Below are 19,955 nucleotides of genomic sequence, written 5' to 3'. Positions count from 1 at the left end.
ATAGTTTTTGTCAAATCATCACATTTCTTCAACATGACTTACCATTAAGTCACCATCACGACAAACTGAATCCTAAGAGTCGGGTTGTCGTAAATTCCACTGCTGTCTTAATGATAATTAATAGTGATAACTAGCATTAAAAAAATCTCCTTTTGAGGCTTGCCCTGAAATGAAACTATACATAAAAATAGAAAACCTAATATTGACACCTGATAGTAAGCAGTACAACCAGGCTGACATTGTATTGATCGGCCTGTAAAACAGTAGATAGTCAGACTTGGCTTCCTAGCCCCGGTGTCTTGTTTTCACAATGTGACAGTGAATCACTGCAGACACGACCAGGAGCCTGAGGTGGTCAGTGTTGTGCATTTACATCTCTGATCCATGCAGCTTCCTTCTACCAGGTTGTGTGGTTATTGGTCCAGTAGTTTATTACATAAATCTGTTGACTGACAAATCAGAGATGAAAACATAACCTCCTTAGCAGAGGTAATAAAACCTCCACCCATTTATCAAGGAAATGTCACCAACATTAATAATTATTAGAAACACAACAGGAAATTAAGAGTAGAAATGTTTCGAGAATATCTAAATAGTTGACGGGTAATTTTCTGTTGGTCGACTTATCAATTCATTTATTAAAAGCTAATTTCCCCCTGCTACTTAGACTTAGTCTATAGTTATATTGTGTTTTATTTACATTGTTTATATTTGTTTATTTTTGTCGTGCACTGATTGCTGGTTGCACATCAAATTGCCCTTGAAGGATATTAAAGATTTTCTTTTATGGGCAACTTTAGTTAATCAAAAGCTGCACAAACCAAGCTAGAGCAGCAGAGGAACCTAGCAGCCAGCAGGGGGCAGCCTCAGGACATCACAGCAGACTGTGATTCTTGTAAGGCGTTCAAAGACAAGGTTGGAAAACGGACTGGGTTATTCTCTAACAATCATCCAGTATCTAAAAGGCAAAAATATAAAAGTAACTTTTAAGTAAGGCTATCAAATATATGTAGTAAAGTACGAAATATATTTATATAAATGACAAGGACACAAACACATGACAATTTGTCCATCTTTTGACTGTGTTTAGTTCCTCGGCAATCATCAGGCTGTGTGGCCCTAGTTAGCAGAGCGTCCCTTCTCCAACAACAAGGGTCCGGGTTCGAATCCCACTCCTCCCCCATCTTTAAGCTGGAAATATATTGAACTCTTTAAGTTGGTAGGAATTCACTTATTAATTGCAAAATATCTTACACTATGAAAGTTTAACTTAATGAAATATAAAAACAGGGAACAAAATTTAATTGAAAAAAAAACAAAACAAAAAACTGCACGCCAATGGGCTTCTGCGCAGATGTGCGCAGTAGGCTTCTGCGCAGGATGTGCGCAATGGGCTTCTGCGCAGGATGTGCGCGCGCAGTTTTTTTTAATTTAATTTAATTTAATTTTTTTATTTAATTTAATTTTTAATTTATTTTTTTTATATTTAATTTTTTTATATTTAATTTTTCATCATCATCATCATTTCTCCGCGCTGGTTCAGGGGTAAATGATGCTGGTCTTCACAGGAGATTATGTGTGTGTGTGTGTGGCCGCGGAGCTTCCTGGTTCTTCCCAGCACTACGCTGCCGGTGCAAACAGCCCAAGTATTTACCATGGGCGAGGAAAGGAAGCAGACCGCTTTTCGAAGCGCTTCTACCTCCGGTGCGTCCCCGGGGTTAGAGGATGATGGTGTGACGTTAATGTATTGTTTTACATTGCATGTGTCACCTCATGATAAATCCGTCTCCTATGTCGCCTGTACCAGGAGCCGCCCCTGTCACTGGTTATCTTGGCTCGCTGTCTGGCCGGTAACCAGCCGTCCGGACCGCTCCGTGAAGAAGGAGGAGGAGATGTTTCTTTACTTGGAATGCGGCCCCTCTATTTCTCGGATATACAGCAGGAGCAACACTTGCATCACCTCTAGGCGGTCCGTCACTTCTCCTTATACACACACTTTTAGCGTCTTTACCCACAATACCCAGGTGCACTATGCCACACACTGTGAAAACTTTCCTTAAAGGGGCAGGCCATACCTGCAACACAACAGCTCTCGGTCTCATATACAGACAGCAAGAGAAAGCCGAGAGGGATTTTTACACACTGTCTGATAAAGATTCCGACAGTAAAGGCAAGGGGTAGTGACATAGATATATATAAAGGCTTTATATATATCTATGTCTCAAATCTATGACTTAACTTGTTAAAGAAAACCTTGTCCATCACTACCCATAGAAAGCCTTTATATATATCTATGGGTAGTGAACGACAAGGTTTTCTTTAACAAGTTAAGTCTTTCATTCTCACTTTCCACCTTAAAACTATGAACTAGATCAGAATTGAAATGATGAACTATGAACGTGAACTATTCATGTTTACTTGTATGAACTGAACTTTGAACTAGTTCATGAGGTGTGAACTTGCACAAACTGGAGGTTTGTGGAGGTTACCTACTGTTGTGATAAAAATGTCAATTGGGAAAAGACTTGAGCTGCTTCACATGTGAAATAAACCTAATACAGGTAAAGCCAATACCCCATAAAGACTCATGGTCATTATTAAATAACTCATTTCTTTATTACTCATAAAATATACAGCAATCTCAGTAATGAAAGAATTCACTGGAGCTTTGAATTCACAGTCACAATTTCTATATACATGCTAGTTTCATCCTTCTTCAAGAAAAAGCCAGGAAAAGAAACAAAAATCTTTTCCATTCAAATGAAGCTAGCAAATGTATTGTACATATTTCCAGTTAAAATTATTTCTCAACAGACAGAAACGGGATTTTTGAATCACGGTAGAATCGAGTGGTTTCTTTTTTCTGAAGTTAAAGCAAGCAAAACCTGTCAACAAACATTGACTAATATAGGAGCAAAAGAAAAATTCATTCAAACAGAAGAAAATCAAACGCTGCCCTGTCATTGGTTTACAGTGTTTCTCCTCACAAAGCCGAGCGTCAGGTAGCTCAGTGTTGGATCAGTGCTTCTTACAGTCGTTTCATTACTTACCTAGTGAGCATCACAGCTGCCTCTACACACCCATCTGCGCTCAGTAACTAATGAAGGCACAAAATAAAACACATAAATAGGAACCAAACGTACACAAATAATTTATTCTTGAAAGACTAAACCGCAGTGGACAAGTCAATACACAAAGGTACGGTTGATCAACTTAAAAATAACCTGTTGCACATATCAAATGTTTTTAAATTACTCAGGTCAGAAATTCAGATTCTTTTTCCCTAGAGGATAAGGAGTTTAAGACATGAACATGGGAATATTAAAATTTTGATCTCAAAAAATAAATGACTTTCCCCCTGTATGACTTACAGATTTGAAATACAAGCGCATTCGGACAAACGTAGTGTGCGGTATTTAACTCCATCCCCAACAAAATTTCAAAAAGGAAATCTCTCTTCCCAGACGAACCGATATACCCATTAACTTCTCAATCTCATGTACACAATTAAAACTGGGTTAAAATGCATCCGCGTCTTCTGGTCCCTGTCAGTCTAGCTCTCGGTGAAGTGCTACCATCCCTCTTCAGCATGTTATTGCCGTACAAATGTCGCTGTCTGCCCAACAAGCACTCAACAAGTCAGTGTCCGTAAAGCAGAGGTTACTAAGGTCCTGTATCAGCTGGAAGGACACCTGGTGCTGGATGAGGTCGGGATGAGTGTGGGCCAGCCTGCTGCACCTCCTCCCTCGCTTGCTCTCTTTTCTAAGTGGGGTGGGGGGGGGACTCTTTAAGGCTCCTGTGGGGGCTTTTCTCTTCTTCTGCCCTCCAAAGCTGGCGGTGGGTGATTTATTAAGACACAGTGTGTGTGTGTGTGTTTATGTTTCCATCTCCTCCTCCTGTCCCTCAGTACGTCTCTGAATCCGAGTCGTTGAGCTCCTCGTCCTTGTAGAAGCCCTCGTGATGGCTGACGTTGTTGAAGCTGCAGTAGGAGCTGTGCTCGCCGCGTAGCACGGGCAGGCTGTCGAAGGTGACGCTCTTGGAGGGGCTGGTGGTGTAGTGGTTAATGGCACTGAAAGGGAGGGTGGGTGCCGGGGCGCAGGGGGACACAGGCATCATGGTGGCCAGGATGAGGGCGAGGCAGTCTGCAACATCTTTGTTGGGGGCACAAGCCAAGGCGGGTGTGTAACCTGAAACAATGACGTTGCACATTTTATGACGGTCACACACAGCTTCAGTTTCTAACACTGTTACTACGTCTCTGAACGATAAAGTAGCGACTGTATGGTTAACAGGATAAAATGTTCTGTTGTGCTCACTTCTCAATGTTGTGTAGCATATGTAGGTGATATATTATATAAAGAATTGAATTTACCGTTTTCATCCACTGCAAGTACACTGGCTCCTTTTGCAAGCAGCTCTTGCACCACCACAGTCAGACCGTTTCTTGCAGCCACATGTAGAGGCCTTAAAAAAAGAAGTCAAGTCAACATTTTTCCATTTGGTTATTATGTTTGTGTGAATAATTCAAGTCTTTACATTATTGAATAACACTTCCACTCCATCACACACCACTCAGATGCAGCACAAGACAAGACACTGATGTAATACAGGTGATACATACGTCTGTAAGGCGGCATTAGTGGCATTTATGAGGTTTCTGTCTGAAATCTTTTCCAATATCAGCAAGGCACTGGTTTCATGTCCCTGTAGAAGACAGGTATAGAGCAATACATGTTAAAACAACCATATACAGTAGCTCAGAAAATACTCAGATGACAGTATTATAACATGTTTGCTGGAACATAATGTAAATTTACTGCTGTAGAATGTGAGTACGGTGCCACCATGTGGCCATACACACCTTACTGCAGGCCAGGTGAAGTGCAGTGTTCTTTACAGCGTCCTGAAGAGTGAGATCTGCTTTCGCACTGCTCACCAGCAGTTCTAACAGCAGCAACACAGGAAAAGAACAGCAAAGTTAAAGTTATTCACTGCAGCAGTGTTCACCTATTCATCACTGCACCAACTATTACATCCCGCAGTTGGATTTCCCAAGGCTGCTGGTTAAAGGTGAAAAACTCTCGTACCGACAGCATTGGTCTGGCCATTCTCAGCAGCCATCATGAGTGACGTCTTCCCTGTGGTGTCGATACTGTTGACCTGAGCGTTGTGGCTCAGCAGCAGCTGGAGACACTCCACATGGTCAGTGAAGGCTGCTGCATGCAGGGGTGTTCTGCACAAAGAACACGAGAACAAGGCTCATATTAAATCAAACAATCCTGTTTCACAAAATATTATATTTTGTGAAACAGGATTATAGCTGCAAATCTTGCTGCAAATCTTGTTATACTTTGCTATAAATGACCACATATACCTGTTTTTACTGTCTTTGGCATTGACAATGGCAGGGCCCAGAGTGTCTATCAGCATCTCAGCTGCACCTTCGTTATCGTGGATCCTAAAGAAGAGATAAGAGACATTTATTTAGTCTGTTTAAGATTCTTTCCTCACGTACGCTGATGGAAACAGAGGTCGGAAGAGGAGCTTACACAGAACAGTGGAGGGGGCTGAAAGAATTCCCGTCGGCCTTGTGAAAAACTTCTTGCTCCAACAGAACCTCCACACATGTATCGTGACCTGCAGGAAAGAAAACAGAAAGCACTCAATGCATTGGCCGTCATCTCCAGGTGCTTTATAAAGCCTTTAAAAAAAAAAAATGGGTGCGTTGAGAAATGGCAAAAAAAAAAAAGACTTAAAAAACAAGCATGAAACACAAAACAATTATTAAATCCACACTTCCTTAAGTGCTCAAATTTAAATAGTCACTTAACTACAGTATCTCTGTATTTAAGTGCTTAACATGCCCATATCTAAATTGATTTTAAGAGGTCTTCTAAGCCTCATCTGTGTACCATTGTAGCAGGCCCAGTGCAGTGGGGTGTAGCCATGGTTGTCTGTTAAGACGGGGAGAGTTTCCACTGATTGGGCAGCATGCAGCAGTCCTCCTAGTACCCCAGTGTGTCCACAGGCTGCTGCCAGGTGGACCGGTGTGCGCCCTTTGCAGTCTCGCACCAGGAAGTTGGCGCTGTGCTGAAGCAAGGCCTCCACACATTCCTCGTGACCGGTCACTGCCTGGGGACAGAAGGCAGAGTTTACTCACGATTGATGTTAAACACTGAATGATGATTTGAGTGAAAGAGGAGAGGTGAACATTTTTTGGTTCATATGTATGGTATGTAGGAATAGGGACATGTCCTTACTCCTCTATGCAGGGCCGTCCGCCCCCACTTGTCTTTGGCTTCTACACTCGCTCCCTTATTCAACAGAGAATAAACACAATCTGTGTGTCCACTCAGGACTGACAGCATCAGAGGTGTTCTGACCAAAAACAGGAGAAAGTTACGTTAACAATTAATTTAGAAGATAAAGTGAAAAAAACTGAATCACAAACAAACTGCACTTACTGTCCGTTCCCATCTTGAATATCTACTGCGCTTTGAAGATCGGAATTTCCAATCAGCAAACGCAAACATTCTGAATGACCGTTGGTAGCTGCAAAGAAAAAGAGCCAGTTAGCATCTCTCATCGTGCTGTGTTCAGATGTGAAAAGTCGGACGTAGGCAAATTGATGAAGTCCCCACCTGCAGCATGGATGGGGGTTCGCTTCAGGGTGAAGTCTTTGACGAGGATGGAGGCTCCTTGGTTGATTAGAACATCCACACACTCGACGTGACCCTTGAAAGCAGCCAGGTCTAAGGGTGTACGTCCCTGGATGTTTCTTACATCAAGATCCAGCAGAGACTGCACCAACACCTCCATAGCTTGGTGGTGACCATGGTACGCCTGACAGATACATTTTAATGAATGAGTTAACGCAAGGGAACTGAGAGTGAGGATAATGCCAATACACTGACAATACTTCATACTCACAGCAAGGTGCAAGGGGCTGACAGGAGCTCTGACATCAGAGTCATTCAGGATGTCTGTCCCTGAGGTTTCCATTAGCTGAACAAATAACACAAGTTACAACCTGTCACATATATTCACTATGGAATCTGCTGCATGGACATTTAGACTATTGTGCGACAGGTGGAGAGGTCAGAAGTATCTCATTCAGACTTTATACTGATCCATCTGTGGGTGAAGGTCAATAGCTTCTGAAATAAATGATATTTGATACATGTAATGGACGAAGAGAAATTCCCTAAAAACATGAATATAACTTGCATTTAGTGTCTGTGTTAACTTTTTTACAATAATGAAATCATGCTTTTCGAGACTCAGTTGCACGAAAATTTCTTAATTGATTATCAGTATCTTTTACTTCAGATTTATAGATACTAATGCAGTGCTCTTTCTAAACCTGTCTGTTGGCATGAGGTGTTTGTTTGGTTTCTGGTTGCAGCTATTTTTGCAGAACTTTTAAAGTGACCTGCAGTAATTGAGCCGTGGCAAGTAATCGAGTGATGGGGTTACAGAATCCTAGTACTGGAAGTACATGATCACAACTTGGCCCACTGGTAGGTTTCATCCCCAAAAAGTACTAAATCTACTCACCACATCTAGAGGTGTTTCACTTGCAATCTGTAAAAGAGTGGGTGAAGCAGTGATGAAAACAGACATCTTGTGCTGCTGATTGTTTTATTTCATGAACTGTGGAGTGAAGTTCTCACCAGCTCCAGACAGAGGCGATGTCCGTACGCCGAGGCGTAGTGCACAGCGTTGTAGCCCTGATTGTCCCGGATCCCTGGATTTGCATCATTCCGCAGTAAGTACTCCAGGCACCTGCACGCACAACAAAGAGGCTGTTGTCAAGGAAACAAGATCATCTTTGAACTGTTACTTAGCATAACCAATGATGCAAAGTGCAGCTTTCATCCATCAAACCTTCAAACCTAACCCGCCTCCCACTCAGCCAACACCCCCCTAATACACCGAGTTTAATAAGTATACTGACTTTCCATCTGTGTCAGAGGCGGCGGCGTAGTGGAGGGGAGTGCAGCCACGTTCGTCGAGGTCATTGACGCTGGCCCCTGAGCCCACCAGTGCAAACAGGCACTGGTAGTTACAGTTGGCAGCGGCGTAGTGCAGCGGGGTCCTGGAAAAGCAAACATGGCTCAGTGCACTGTTCAAATTTCACTGAGGGACTGAAACAAACTCTTGACTGAGAAATAGTACGAACCTGCCGAAGCTGTCCTTCCTATTAAAGTCTGCACCCGTGTTGAGGAGGAGATTGAGACATTCCAAGTTTCTACAGGGGGTAAGAGATTTACACAATGATATTATAAACCTTATCTTAACACTTAGTTAATATTAGACCTACTTATCAGGTGTACTCACCCTCCAGCAGCTGCAGCATGTAAACAGGTCCTTCCAAAGTCATCGGGAGTATCAATATCAAAGCCTGCACAGTGTGAAATATCATGAACAAGATTCTACATCCACTGTTAACTGTATGTGAAATTTTACAGTATAGATTTGCTCACCCGAAGACAGGAGCTTTCGGCAGCAGTCAGAAAATCCACTGAGAGCAGCCAAATGCAGTGGGAACATCCCGTGAACCCCTCGTCTAAATAAAAAGAATGCACAATAATGCCGATTTAGCCAGTATCACTTAAATACCCCTGGTGTTAAACTCAAGGCAGGAACTTTCTATAGATCGTTCAGAATCCGGTGCAGCAGTTACATAACGGTCGAGGCCTGTCAGCTTTGGAGAGATTTAAACGTGCAGCTCTTTCCCAATGTTGAAGCCGTTGCTGAAAAAGGTGCAGGCCCGGGCTCACTTACCTAGCCGTGTCAGCTCTGTTGGTGATGAGGGTGTTGATGAGGAGCTCGTGTCCGTATCGGGCTGCAATGTGCAGTGGTGTGTTTCCGTTTTTATCTTCACAGTCAATCTCAGCACCTTCAGGAGGAAACCAACAAAGCACTTAGCAAGAAGTAGTTTTAGTTTCATCGTCCAGCGAGGCCGAATTTGTCGAGGAGCTCACCATTCTCAATGATTGCTTGGGATCTAGAAAACCTCCCGTGGATGGCTGTCATGTGGAGGGGAGTCTTGCCATCTTTACTCTGGAGTCAAAGAAAAACATGGCGGTGTCACAGCGTTGGTCATTACTATGGCTTTTACATGTAGAACACATAATCGAGCAATAGAAAAAAGGTAGTTACGTTTTAGCCCAAATACTTTACAACACAAATAAAAACTTAAAATCACACAAGCAACATGTGTGGCTGTTTAATCATTGCTTCTTGATTATAAATAAATATTAAATTTCCTAGACCACAATGAGGCCCTCTGCAAGTTATCATGAGGAGACTTTCTGGTTTTCACTCACCTTGATGTTGACGTCAGCACCGTTGCAGACGAGCAGTTCAAGACAAAGTGCCCCGTGGCGCGAGGCGGCGGTGAAATGCAGAGGTGCAAAGCCCTTCTCGTTCACCTGGTTGACGTTGGCTCCACTTTCAATGAGCTCGTTCACCACCACATCCTGCCCGTTGTAGCAGGCCACGTGGAGCGGCGTGTTGCCGTATGCATTGGGCTCATTGATCTAGAAGGCAGGATAAACGGAGAGTTAAAGCACTGAAATTGACTCTTATAGCACATAACATAGAAAACTGTTGAGTCGCTATTCAGAACACATCCCTCCTGATCAGATCATAAGATCCTGCGGTGTCCGCAGTGTAATGACAGTGAGCATGTGGGTGGAACTTACATCCACCCCCAAGTCCAGGAGGTATTTGACAACACTAATCATTCCACTGGAGGCTGCAGCATGTAGGGGGGTGTACGATTTCTTATCTTTGCAGGCCACCTCGGCTCCGTGAGATGCCAGCAGCTTCACCACTTCTATGTGCCCTGAAGAAGAGGAGAGAGGGATTTTAGTTACATGAACATGTAATCAAGAGTTTGTTATGTATTTCATCCAGTCATATTCGACTGCGCTGGGCAACGTTCTTGCTGCAGACTGGATTTTTACTGTACAGACAATTAACATGACAGTTTGAAGGTTGAGTGTTAAATGTATTTTCTAAATGCATGATACAAAATATACAAATGCATATACAAAAGATAATGTGTTCTGATATGGGTTCAATGAATCAGATCTCAAACTGAATATATATATGTATATAAACAAAAAAGTTATATAACTTAAGATTTCGATGTGAAATTGTAGGGGTGGGAAAAACGTAGAAACAATTCTTCACTGATGACATCGTGGACACTTTCATTGAATACAAGATGAAATGAGCTCCTAAAGAAAAGAAAGAAAAAAAAACATTTATTACCCATGTAGGCTGCCCAGTGGATTGCCCGCCGATCCTTCTTGTCAAAGGCATTGATGTTTGCTCCTCTGGAGAGCAACAGCCTCACCATCTAAAAGCAGCAATAAGAATAAAAAGGGAAGAATCAGGAAACATGTCATGGAAGGTTACAACCTGAACTCTACAAGATCTTATACAACTGAGTCACTGTGTAGATGTGGTGTCTAATGCCTAAATACTGGAGTAAACAGATTGATCCTCTGGTCTACACCACATACAAGAGTACAGCTACCTTCAGTGTAGTCTGATCTGATGAATAAGATCAGCTTCCACATGGGTTTCATTTCTTTTTTAAATAGCAGAGCAAATGTTGGTCAATAAACTTGCATATACTGAATACACAGGAATCAACAAGATATTGAGCAATACATTTCCACAGGGTATCCATGTTTCAGCATATGTTATGACACTGAACTCAGGTTACAGCTGCATGTCCTCATCTCCGTATTTGTATTTAAAACAACTTAAACTCTGAACTTTTTTATAAACTGATTTGCATTAACATATGATCGGACAAGACATTTTCACCCTCAAGATAAATAATTTGCCTGCAAGTATATGAAGGCAATGATTTATTTGCATGCAGGCACGTGATTGGGCAAGCGCTGTTTGTGAACATAGTGTTCTCGACTATGTCTTGACTGCCTGAAGTATCAGTTTGCAACCATGCGGGGAAAAGCTATTATCTGCAAATTTGTTAATTTCTTAAACAAATTCTGACTGGTTCATTGGAGCGGGTACACCGCTTGTTGTGGTTTCTCCAGTTTGACCTGGTTTTGGATTTGTGCAAAGGACTCACGGATCAAATGGGATTATTATTGTCACCGGACCTAATCAAGGTTTAACTATACACTAATGCAGCAGAGGCTAAAGCTCAGATATTTTGTGAAAACGGAATGTAAAACCAGTAAGACCACACAGCGGACAGCAGATACTGTGGGTACAAATAGCTTTATTGGCTGTTAAAATTGCTCTCTTGACATGGAACGTAAAAACATGAGAACTTAAACATAAAAAAAGAAAGCCTATCATTGGTACAGGGAGAGGAACAGCTGACTTCATGCTTCTCAAACTAACCACTCTGTGTGTGATGAGTTACAGAGGAAGATCTATATGGGGAAGTCGGTTGTTTCATCTCACCAATGTTAAATGAGCAAACATGAAGCCATTGTTCATTTGTCCTGTACGGTACAATGCCCACTGTGTTTACACATTCGTGAGGCACACAGAAACACTTCCTGTCAGAAACAGCAAGGTAACACACTCAACATCAACCCTGTTATGATGGTTCAACAATAATGTAAGTGGTACATGTTCTCAAGAGGGAAGGATAATACCGTATCCGTCGATATGAACACTGAGATGACTTAAGCTTTAAAACCCGATAAAGGACGCAGTCAGCAACGATCCTTCTATTGCTGACGGTGCAGCTTTTGTCTCTGAAGGTAATCAATGTGGCTTTTGTCTCCATTAAGATTAAAATAAATACATACTAAAAAGGTATTTAAGCACCTCTTAGAGTACAGCCCAGAAATGAATCCGACAAGAGTGAGGTCACTAATACATAGACAGAGATGAGGGTCAGTGAGTGAGATCCGAGAGGAAAGGGGGGGAGGGGGATTTAAAGCTGTTCAAAGAAGAAGAGGGGAAACCGAGGGGATAATCAAGCCACCCTTTTCCTTTCATATTGTAAAAAGCTATGCTGCAATGTAAATATATATTTTTAAGTAGCGTTTATTCATCATTAGAGAAATTTACTATTAATAATCCCTGCAGTTCAGCTCTCTTTGTGCATCAATGTACTGGTCTACTGCTTAAGGAGATTTTCACAGAATATGAATTGAACACGCCTGCTTTAGGGCTTAAAGTTACCTCCAGATGGCCGCTGAAGGCTGCATGGTGCAGCGCAGTCCGGCCTGCTCTGTCCGACACATTCACATTGCTGAGCAGCGGGACGAGGGCCTCGGCGCAGCGTACAGCCTTATTGGCCGCGGCGATGTGAAGTGGCGTCTGCCAGTTCTTGTCTCTGGCGTTTACGTCGGCTGAGTGTTTCAGCAAAACCTGGACAGCCTCCTGCAGGAAGTAAACACAATTAGGTGTGTGCTGTTTGATTGTGTAAAGCGTGGATGTGATAAGAGATTAAGAGAAGCATTTCACATACCTCACTGCAGGAGGCCACAGCCCGGTGCAGAGGAGTGAGCCACTTGTTATCTTTGGCATTTACTCTGGCACCTACAAGTCACAGGGCATTGGTGGTGAGACTGTTTGAAGGTCATAAAGTTAAACTATATCTAGAGCTACATTTCAACAATGATTAAAGGCTTTTGACTGTTTTTGTAACATCTCCACCTGTAAGAGAGAGCAGACTACACAGGGTGCGCATAGAGATATTTCACTATATTGAATACAGATGCACCATCTGGCCACAACAATATTCTGCTGATTTCCACATTTGAAATATGCCTTTATGCTCTGAGAAAAGTTGAGAAAAGAAAAACAAGTATGTAAGGGCCTGTGTGCATGGTACTGAGTATAACAGGTGATCAGGACATTGCTCTAAGATGTTCTCTAACGTTTAAGTGGGTAAAAATACCATGAAGAACCACACTTCTAAAATTGGTATGATTTAGTCATATCTGTCTGGTATTTAAAAACAAATATTTAGACAAGCTCAATGTGAGAAACCAAATACACCATTTCAATAATGTAATAGAATTAGATTTTAACTCAAAGCTTCCATTTTAAAACCCATACCTGAAAGAATCAGCAGCTCTATAATTTCTGCATCTCCGAGATAGGCAGCAGCATGCAGTGGAGTTCGCTTCTCATTGTCCTGTAGGAATGTGAACAGAAGAGACTGTGATTAAAGTGTGAAAACAGCTTGCAATTACATCTTAACTTTAAAGTCTTTCTCTACTTTATACAAGGCGATACGGTCCGGATCTTTTGGAACATGACCGCACCTATTCTTTGCGGTTGGTAACATTACAATGCTGGTAAGGAGAACTTGGAATTTACTGTTAACAGCTGTACATTCGTAATAAAAAAGTGTGAAAAATAAATTCAGTAACTAGAAAAGACTTCCAGTGAAACAAGTACAAACCAGCCATACTTTGAAACAAACATCTGGTCTTACAAAACAGTAACTTTGAAGGAATGCAATAAAATGAGCATAAAGAATGTGCTGTTGTGTACTCTGTGGCTATTAATTTAAAGAGCTGCATGATGCATGAGAGGTTTAAAAATCAGTGTTGTTTGGATGTTTTAAAAGTATAACAATAATAAGAGGAAACGGATGCAGAGTAGAGACTGTTGGGATTACCTGTGCATTCACATCCTCTTTTTTGAATATGAGTGAGCGTACTTCATCTGGGTCCACATTGAAAATAGCTTTCAGCAAAGCAGGCTGTAAAAGAAAGAGACTGAGTCAGACCTAAAACTCCAACAGTCTAAAATTTGAGTAAACAATAACAATTCAGTCAGACCTCGGAGACCTTAGACCGTAAAGAGACTTCTGGATCCTCGTCATCAAGCACCACAATACACACACGACTCATTTGCTCCGAGATTACACAATCATGTGTAGGCTGTTAAAAAAAGTCCCTTAATATTTGTGTTTTAAAACCCTGATAAAAGGGCAGAGACTGAGGCCTTCAATAAAACGATGACTCCACGAATCAGACGACGATGGAGGCAGACTGTCAGGATCGATTCTGACAAAACGCTGAGCAGACACTTTCTAATTTTGTACTGTGTCGTCGGTCGGCGAGAAAACCACATCCACACCGCGGAATAGAGAGAAGTAAAACGATCTTCAGAATGTAGGTCCAGAAACCATGTGCTCCATATGACTGACTTTGACATGACCGGCCTCTGGAGAAAACTATCCACAGCTGATCCTCTTCTCTATTTCAACAAGTGGCAAAAATGATGAAAGTCAAACAGGGCTTCGAAAACCAATCCGAGGTAAAGGAGAAAGTTGTTCTCTTTGTGAAGTCTGACGAAGGACCATGCCGTTCCTGCTCTGGCTTCTTACAAAGTGCTTTCGCTGGCTCCACCTTTCTTAGGGAGTGTACATAAGGGAAATGCTGCTTTGTATCTTTATATATTTTGATAATTTTACATTTTAACTTTGCAAAAACATTCTCGTGTGTTTAATTAAAAACTAAAAAATAAGACGGCGAAGATTAACTGTGATTTTTGAGAGACATGTAATTGTAACCATAAACATTTAAAGCAATATTTATCCATGTGTGGGTAACTTAAGTGATTCATTGTGACAGTGTTGCAGCCTTTTGCCAATACTTCCTGTAAGAGAAGGCTCTCTCTCAACAACCGCAAGGTCCCTAAAGACTGAATTGGAACCGAGAACCCACAGACAGAGAGAGCACAGTTTCGTTATGAACTAGTTGGTAAAGAATCATTTTGGCACATCCATCATAAACAAATAGTCTGGGGCCCCAGAGACAATTCAGAATTATTATCATCAATGCTGGACGCCCTGGTCCTTCACAAAACACCAAACTGGCTGCAGATCAGATTATCACCACTTAGGAGCTTCTAGCATTCCCCCCTCATTAAACAATGTTACATCTCTTACTTATCTAGTATTTCAAAATAATGCTGAAATCAATGCCCTTATCAACAGTAAAACAGTTTGTGTTTCGATTATGTTTGTGCTTATTGTTGTGCTCCCCTATCAGATCCACTATAACACCAGCAGAGCGTACGACCAGGCAGTTTTCCACTCCCTGTGGGAGGAGGCTGGCATGGATGGGGAGAACAGTGAGGGCAGGGGATCCCTTCCAGAGTCTGCAACTGGTAACCCATGAAAGACCCAGATGGAACATTCCCGGCTTGCACAAAAACTTAACCCTTTCCTGACTTTAGTTAAATGTCTATTACAAAAAACTAATTAAGCTATCACGATGAGTTTAAAGCTGCAGAAGTAACAGCTGTGAATTTAGGTGATACTTAAATGTCGTGTGTCAGGTGAGCCATTATCTAGCACTTCCATTACATGGGAGCAATTACAAGCTCAGAATGAGCAATTTGTTCCCAAGTACCCAAAACAAAACGTGAGCTAACGAAGCAGGAGGTTCCAGTTACCAAGTGCCAAAAGTCAGCACGGGTCTGAAATCACCTGCTGCAATATTCAGCTAGAATGAAAACTTGTATTGCCTTTTAAATGTCTTTACTACACCTTTGTTTGAAAGAGCTGGAGAGGGGAAATCTGCATACAACCAATCCCACCAGCTGAATTTCTTTCTGCATAGATTGAGAATGATAAAGCGTGCAGAGTACATTTGGTCATCAAGATCTCATACCTCATTTAACCCACCAAGCTGCCCGGCAAGCTAATTAGCTAATGTGCAGCCGTGTAGCTTCATATACCTCACGTGCAGAAGACATCTAGTTCATACGGAACAGTTCAGGCCACATGCTTGACAAACACCATGAAGTAGAACCAATTATGTTTGGATGCAATTCATTTTGTCTGAGCTGCTTCTCAATGTGTTTCAGCGGCTCACAACCACATTATTATCCAGGGCCATTCACATGGTACTCAAGTCAAACCCTTTCCCCTTCGGCTGAGAGCAATACTGTACTACTGTTATATGTACTGTCTGCTCTGCATGTTATAAATTCAACTATTTTGCAGCAAGTCTTTGGTTTTACACAAATGTAAGAAAATGTATATAATTTATTTCAAGCGACCATTCTAGGTTTACATATACGTGAAATAGGAAGGATATTTTCTTGAAAGAATTGTCTTGGCACTAATATGACATAATATGTTTTGCACTGGTACTAATTGGGCCACATGATTAATTTCAGCAGAACCGATGCTCAGTAAGTATTACGAATTAAGAAGACAAAGACCACCATTACCATCCAAGGGAGTAAGTAGCTTACACTCACTTTAAACATAAGACAATCCTTTCATTCACTTATTATAATGACCATGAATATTTGCCGGGAGCAATAAAAGGTTAAGAGTGACTGGGGATGAATTCAGAGAAACAAGCAGCCACTTGTGCTTCGTACACAGTCACATTTTGACGATCACTTGAATATCCCCCCACAGTGACAGGGACAAATCTGCATTTTGTTGTTTTCAGCGCTTCAGTCCTGCACGACTGGTGTAGGAGATTTTCTATGCTTCCTTGGCTGCACGACTGTGCAGTGTGCACCTCCTCTCCTAGTACAGGCCAGCCTAGTTAATACCATCACCATGGAGACAGCTCTTTGGCAACTCCACTGGCTCACAGGAGCCCAGGCAGGCACACGATCATTCAAGCACACACACAATGAAAGACGCATGCACGTACATAGGCTACAAGAATAGCAGGCATGTACAAAACACGTCTCCGAGTGACAACACACAGCTATTCTCGTTTTCACACGTAGGTGATTGTAAGTGGTTAATGTCGTTAGGGGACACACGTCTGATAAACTGTGACAGTGCCAGTCTCCTCACGCGTTTATAACCATTACACAGCAGTTTACCTGCATGAATACTACTTACACAGTAGAAATACATGCATGTTGGTCAAGAGCTTCGTCTTAGACTGCTGCAATAACTGGTTGAGTTGTTTAACATATTAATAAGGGGATATACATGATATTCTTGTGATCGAAGACATTTAATTGATGTAAACTCACATAGGAAACATATATATATATATATATATTCATATACAATCAACAGATCGCGTTGGTTGTTAGGGTAGTCACCTCATACAACATGATGGTGGCAATTGTTAAAACACTGAATCACTTGGAAGCAACAGCTCAAGCCCAGTTTGGCGTTGTTATTTCTTTTTTTCACATCTAGCACCGGCTCCGGCTAATTGCTGGTGATAAAACATGGGACCATTAGCTGGCTACAACTCAGTCACCGCTTGAGCATGTGTCTCGGTGTAAATGTGATGCCACCAATCATCGACCAAGAACATGACTCCATGTATGATTTAGCCCGAAGCCCAATGTCTACCGTTCACCTCACGAGTCACTATTTATTATTTAGCGCTTGAGGAAACGCTTCCGTTTCGGTCAATAGCCCGACAGACTCCAATTACATTCCGCTGGCGAGTGTTGAAATCGGGGGGCCAGCTAGCTGAACGTTAGCCGGCCAGCATTAGCTGAAACTTCAGTCCGCTTGCGACAACAACCGCTTACCTGGTCTCGAATTTTGAGAACCACCATATTTCTGGGATTTTAACTGTTCTCATGCAGACACATAAATGGGGTGGTCGTCTCCTTCCCGAATAGCTGGGTCTGATTTCGGTCGCTCTCCCGCTGGTTCGCTGGAGGCCTGGCGCGACGCTAACCTAGCTTACTTGTGCTAGCTCTCTAACCTATGGCATGAACAGCAGACGAGTAGCGGAAACTCCACAACATTGCCGCCACCATACTTCACCCGGCAAAGAGACGCGATCCCGTTGGTCAAACGCGCCGGACGAGCCAGTAACCAGGCTCCTGATTGGCCGTTGCCAAACAGCGCTCTGTGACAGACGCGCTCGTGCTGGATGTTGCGTCGCTGACAACGTTCGCGTCAGAATAAATATCTGTGAGTGACAGTGTTTGTAAATTTAAAAGACGTGAAGTGAACTTATGTTGCAGCACACGCTTACTGCGACATTTCGATACTCGCACGGAGCTATGTGGCTAAGCTACAGCTGCGTATTGTTCTATTTACACAGTGTGACTCATCTGGAAGATGCACTAAAACCCGAGAGCAACACCGCAGAGGAGGCAACTCTATTCTCCCAGGAAGAGGAGGCTTCCCCGGACAGATAACCACCACCTGGCCCGTGACTCATCTTCCTGGAGGTAGCCACACTGCTGACAGAAAAACCAGGCTGCATGATTAATGGGCCCCATGGAGGCTGATGAAGCAGACCTGTCATGTTGTGCTAATTTGACAAGATTCAGCAGACGTAGGCCTTTCCTTAAAAACACCTGTCACACTCTCCCAAGCCTTTGTCAACTTAATGAAGCAAGGGAAAAAGGCAATATCTTTAAATAGCTGATTTATTGTTCATTTAATAAACAGTACACACAGTACACAATGAGTCAGTAGCCTGTACATTCATGCTTTATATCCTGCAGTACATACACACACATATATATATATGTAACTTTCCTCTCCTCGAGTTTTGCCTCCTGGCCTAGACACACATAAATCTTTGTATAGTTCCAGTACTAAATGCACTAGTTGTAATCACAAGTTTTCTTCCATTTTAATTTGAAAAAGGAGCTAATGTTGTCTAGGATTTTAATGCACACACATCTCATCATTTCCACACAATATAATTATCCTGTGCAACACATATAAACTACATATACACTTGTAAACACGCCAGTCTGCTGATTGCTAAACACACACATGTCTTATTGCTTCACTGTAAAGTGTTTATGAGTCTAATGGGGAAGTGTGTGACCCTTCATGAGATCAGGACAAACTTTTATCCATGTACTGTAACTTTCATGGAGGTGATGGTTTATAAAATGCGGTGTGTGTTTCAGCCGCTGTGACCTGACATCCATATGTAGTGAAATATCACCCTCTAGTGAAAATCCCCTCCTACTACATGCAGGCTTCCAAAGTAGATAATGGGCATCAAGCTCAAAAGACACAAATATATGTCAACTTGTGAGCTCAGAGTGTAGGTGCTGATTTTTGTTTTTAAATTGATACATTCAGTTACATTTGTGTACATTGTAGACCTTAGACTGTCTTTTTTTTGCGTGTTTGCATTTGAAACATTTATAAAACCTGCGATTACTTAAACAATATAGAGGAAACAAATATGCAGTGTAAGTGGTTGTAGATCGAGACAAAATTTAATATCTGATGAGAAAGTTGTGCAGTAATCATTTTGAATATAAGGGTTTCTGCACTTCAATGTTTAAATCAGTTAGGTTATGTTACAACAGCAGATGATGTGGGTCAGAGATGACCTGTGTACAGTATAAAGACCACAGACAGGACTTGCAGTGATGAGATTTTTTATGAGTGCAACAAAACGCTTGGACACAAAACTTTTCTGTTTACAGTACAATATGTTTGTGTTTCAGTGGTTCTGTCACAGAACATTTCAAATAAGAAGTTCACAGAGCAGCAATGCTCCTCTGTATTACCAGTGGAAGAGAGTACATAAAGTACTGTACAGTCACCTCATATTGTGGCATGTTATTTAATTTTTGCAGCCCTGCATATTCTATTCAGCTTTTATAGTCTACCACATATCTATTTCAGGCTGTGATGCAGGGAGCAGAGGTAAAGATTAAGTAAAGCAGTAAAGAAAAAGTAGTGCAGTGACTCAGAGTGAAGCAGGTAGGGGTCCGTGTGTAAGAATGTACATTTTGCTCACCAGGCAACTTTTCAGGGTAGTCTCACATTTCAAGGGACTGGAAACAAAGAAAGGGGAGAGGGAAACTGTTGTTGCAGCTCTGCTGATCATTTTGGGTGCATGTTAGTTGCCTTTGCTGGGGGTAATCCTTCGGGATTTGTCCCTAAGCCCCCTGAAGGCCACAGTAACCCCAGGAATAGTTTCTTACTGGGGAGGCCAAGTTTGGGAGAGAGCTTCCCACGAACCAAATTAAACCAAAGAGAGGCTACAGACAAA

At 42.1% G+C, this 19,955-nt stretch overlaps 2 protein-coding genes across 11 annotated transcripts in view; one reads left to right on the top strand and one right to left on the bottom strand.

Moving 5' to 3' along the window:
* Positions 1–2,591: 2,591 nt before the first annotated feature.
* Positions 2,592–17,756, bottom strand: ankrd28b (ankyrin repeat domain 28b). 2 transcript variants are annotated; one of them, XM_053432003.1, is made up of 28 exons: positions 17,503–17,756; positions 13,643–13,726; positions 13,075–13,153; positions 12,482–12,552; positions 12,193–12,393; positions 10,285–10,372; positions 9,711–9,853; positions 9,333–9,545; positions 8,988–9,066; positions 8,788–8,902; positions 8,487–8,569; positions 8,341–8,404; positions 8,183–8,251; positions 7,958–8,098; positions 7,674–7,785; positions 7,558–7,584; positions 6,931–7,005; positions 6,642–6,843; positions 6,465–6,552; positions 6,261–6,378; positions 5,913–6,132; positions 5,550–5,637; positions 5,375–5,458; positions 5,088–5,233; positions 4,862–4,944; positions 4,622–4,704; positions 4,373–4,464; positions 2,592–4,187 (listed from the first exon to the last, which is right to left on the bottom strand). In XM_053432003.1, the coding sequence occupies exons 1-28, from the start codon at positions 17,527–17,529 to the stop codon at positions 3,904–3,906; spliced, it is 3,159 nt and encodes a 1,052-aa protein (XP_053287978.1). In that variant the 5' UTR covers positions 17,530–17,756; the 3' UTR covers positions 2,592–3,903. The 2 variants fall into 2 exon arrangements, with proteins under 2 accessions (XP_053287978.1, XP_053287977.1); XM_053432002.1 differs by lacking the exon at positions 17,503–17,756 and adding an exon at positions 13,806–14,380.
* The window catches only part of hdac9b (histone deacetylase 9b), a 52,183-nt gene continuing 40,298 nt past the window's right edge, over positions 8,071–19,955 (top strand). For 3 of the 9 annotated variants that reach the window (XM_053432012.1, XM_053432011.1, XM_053432007.1), the window contains exon 1: positions 8,071–8,260. The gene's annotated coding sequence lies outside the window, so the exon portion shown is untranslated. Of the gene's footprint in view, positions 8,261–17,823; positions 18,157–19,955 lie in introns of those variants that run through there. The other 6 variants (XM_053432010.1, XM_053432009.1, XM_053432005.1 and 3 more) reach the window with 5 other exon arrangements.

The sequence above is a fragment of the Pleuronectes platessa genome, chromosome 10 (genome assembly GCF_947347685.1).
Source record: "Pleuronectes platessa chromosome 10, fPlePla1.1, whole genome shotgun sequence".
In the NCBI taxonomy this organism is placed as follows: domain Eukaryota; kingdom Metazoa; phylum Chordata; class Actinopteri; order Pleuronectiformes; family Pleuronectidae; genus Pleuronectes; species Pleuronectes platessa.
This window is presented reverse-complemented; position numbering and strand designations above follow the sequence as displayed.

Excerpts from the sequence above, each read along its gene's own strand:
- ankrd28b (XM_053432002.1), bottom strand. The coding sequence starts at position 13,877 with ATGAGTCGTGTGTGTATTGTGGTGCTTGATGACGAGGATCCAGAAGTC. Across the intron at positions 9,546-9,710 it reads TCCTGGACTTGGGGGTGGAT|ATCAATGAGCCCAATGCATA; the intron begins GTAAGTTCCACC and ends CCTGCCTTCTAG. Across the intron at positions 5,234-5,374 it reads GCCAAAGACAGTAAAAACAG|AACACCCCTGCATGCAGCAG; the intron begins GTATATGTGGTC and ends TTCTTTGTGCAG.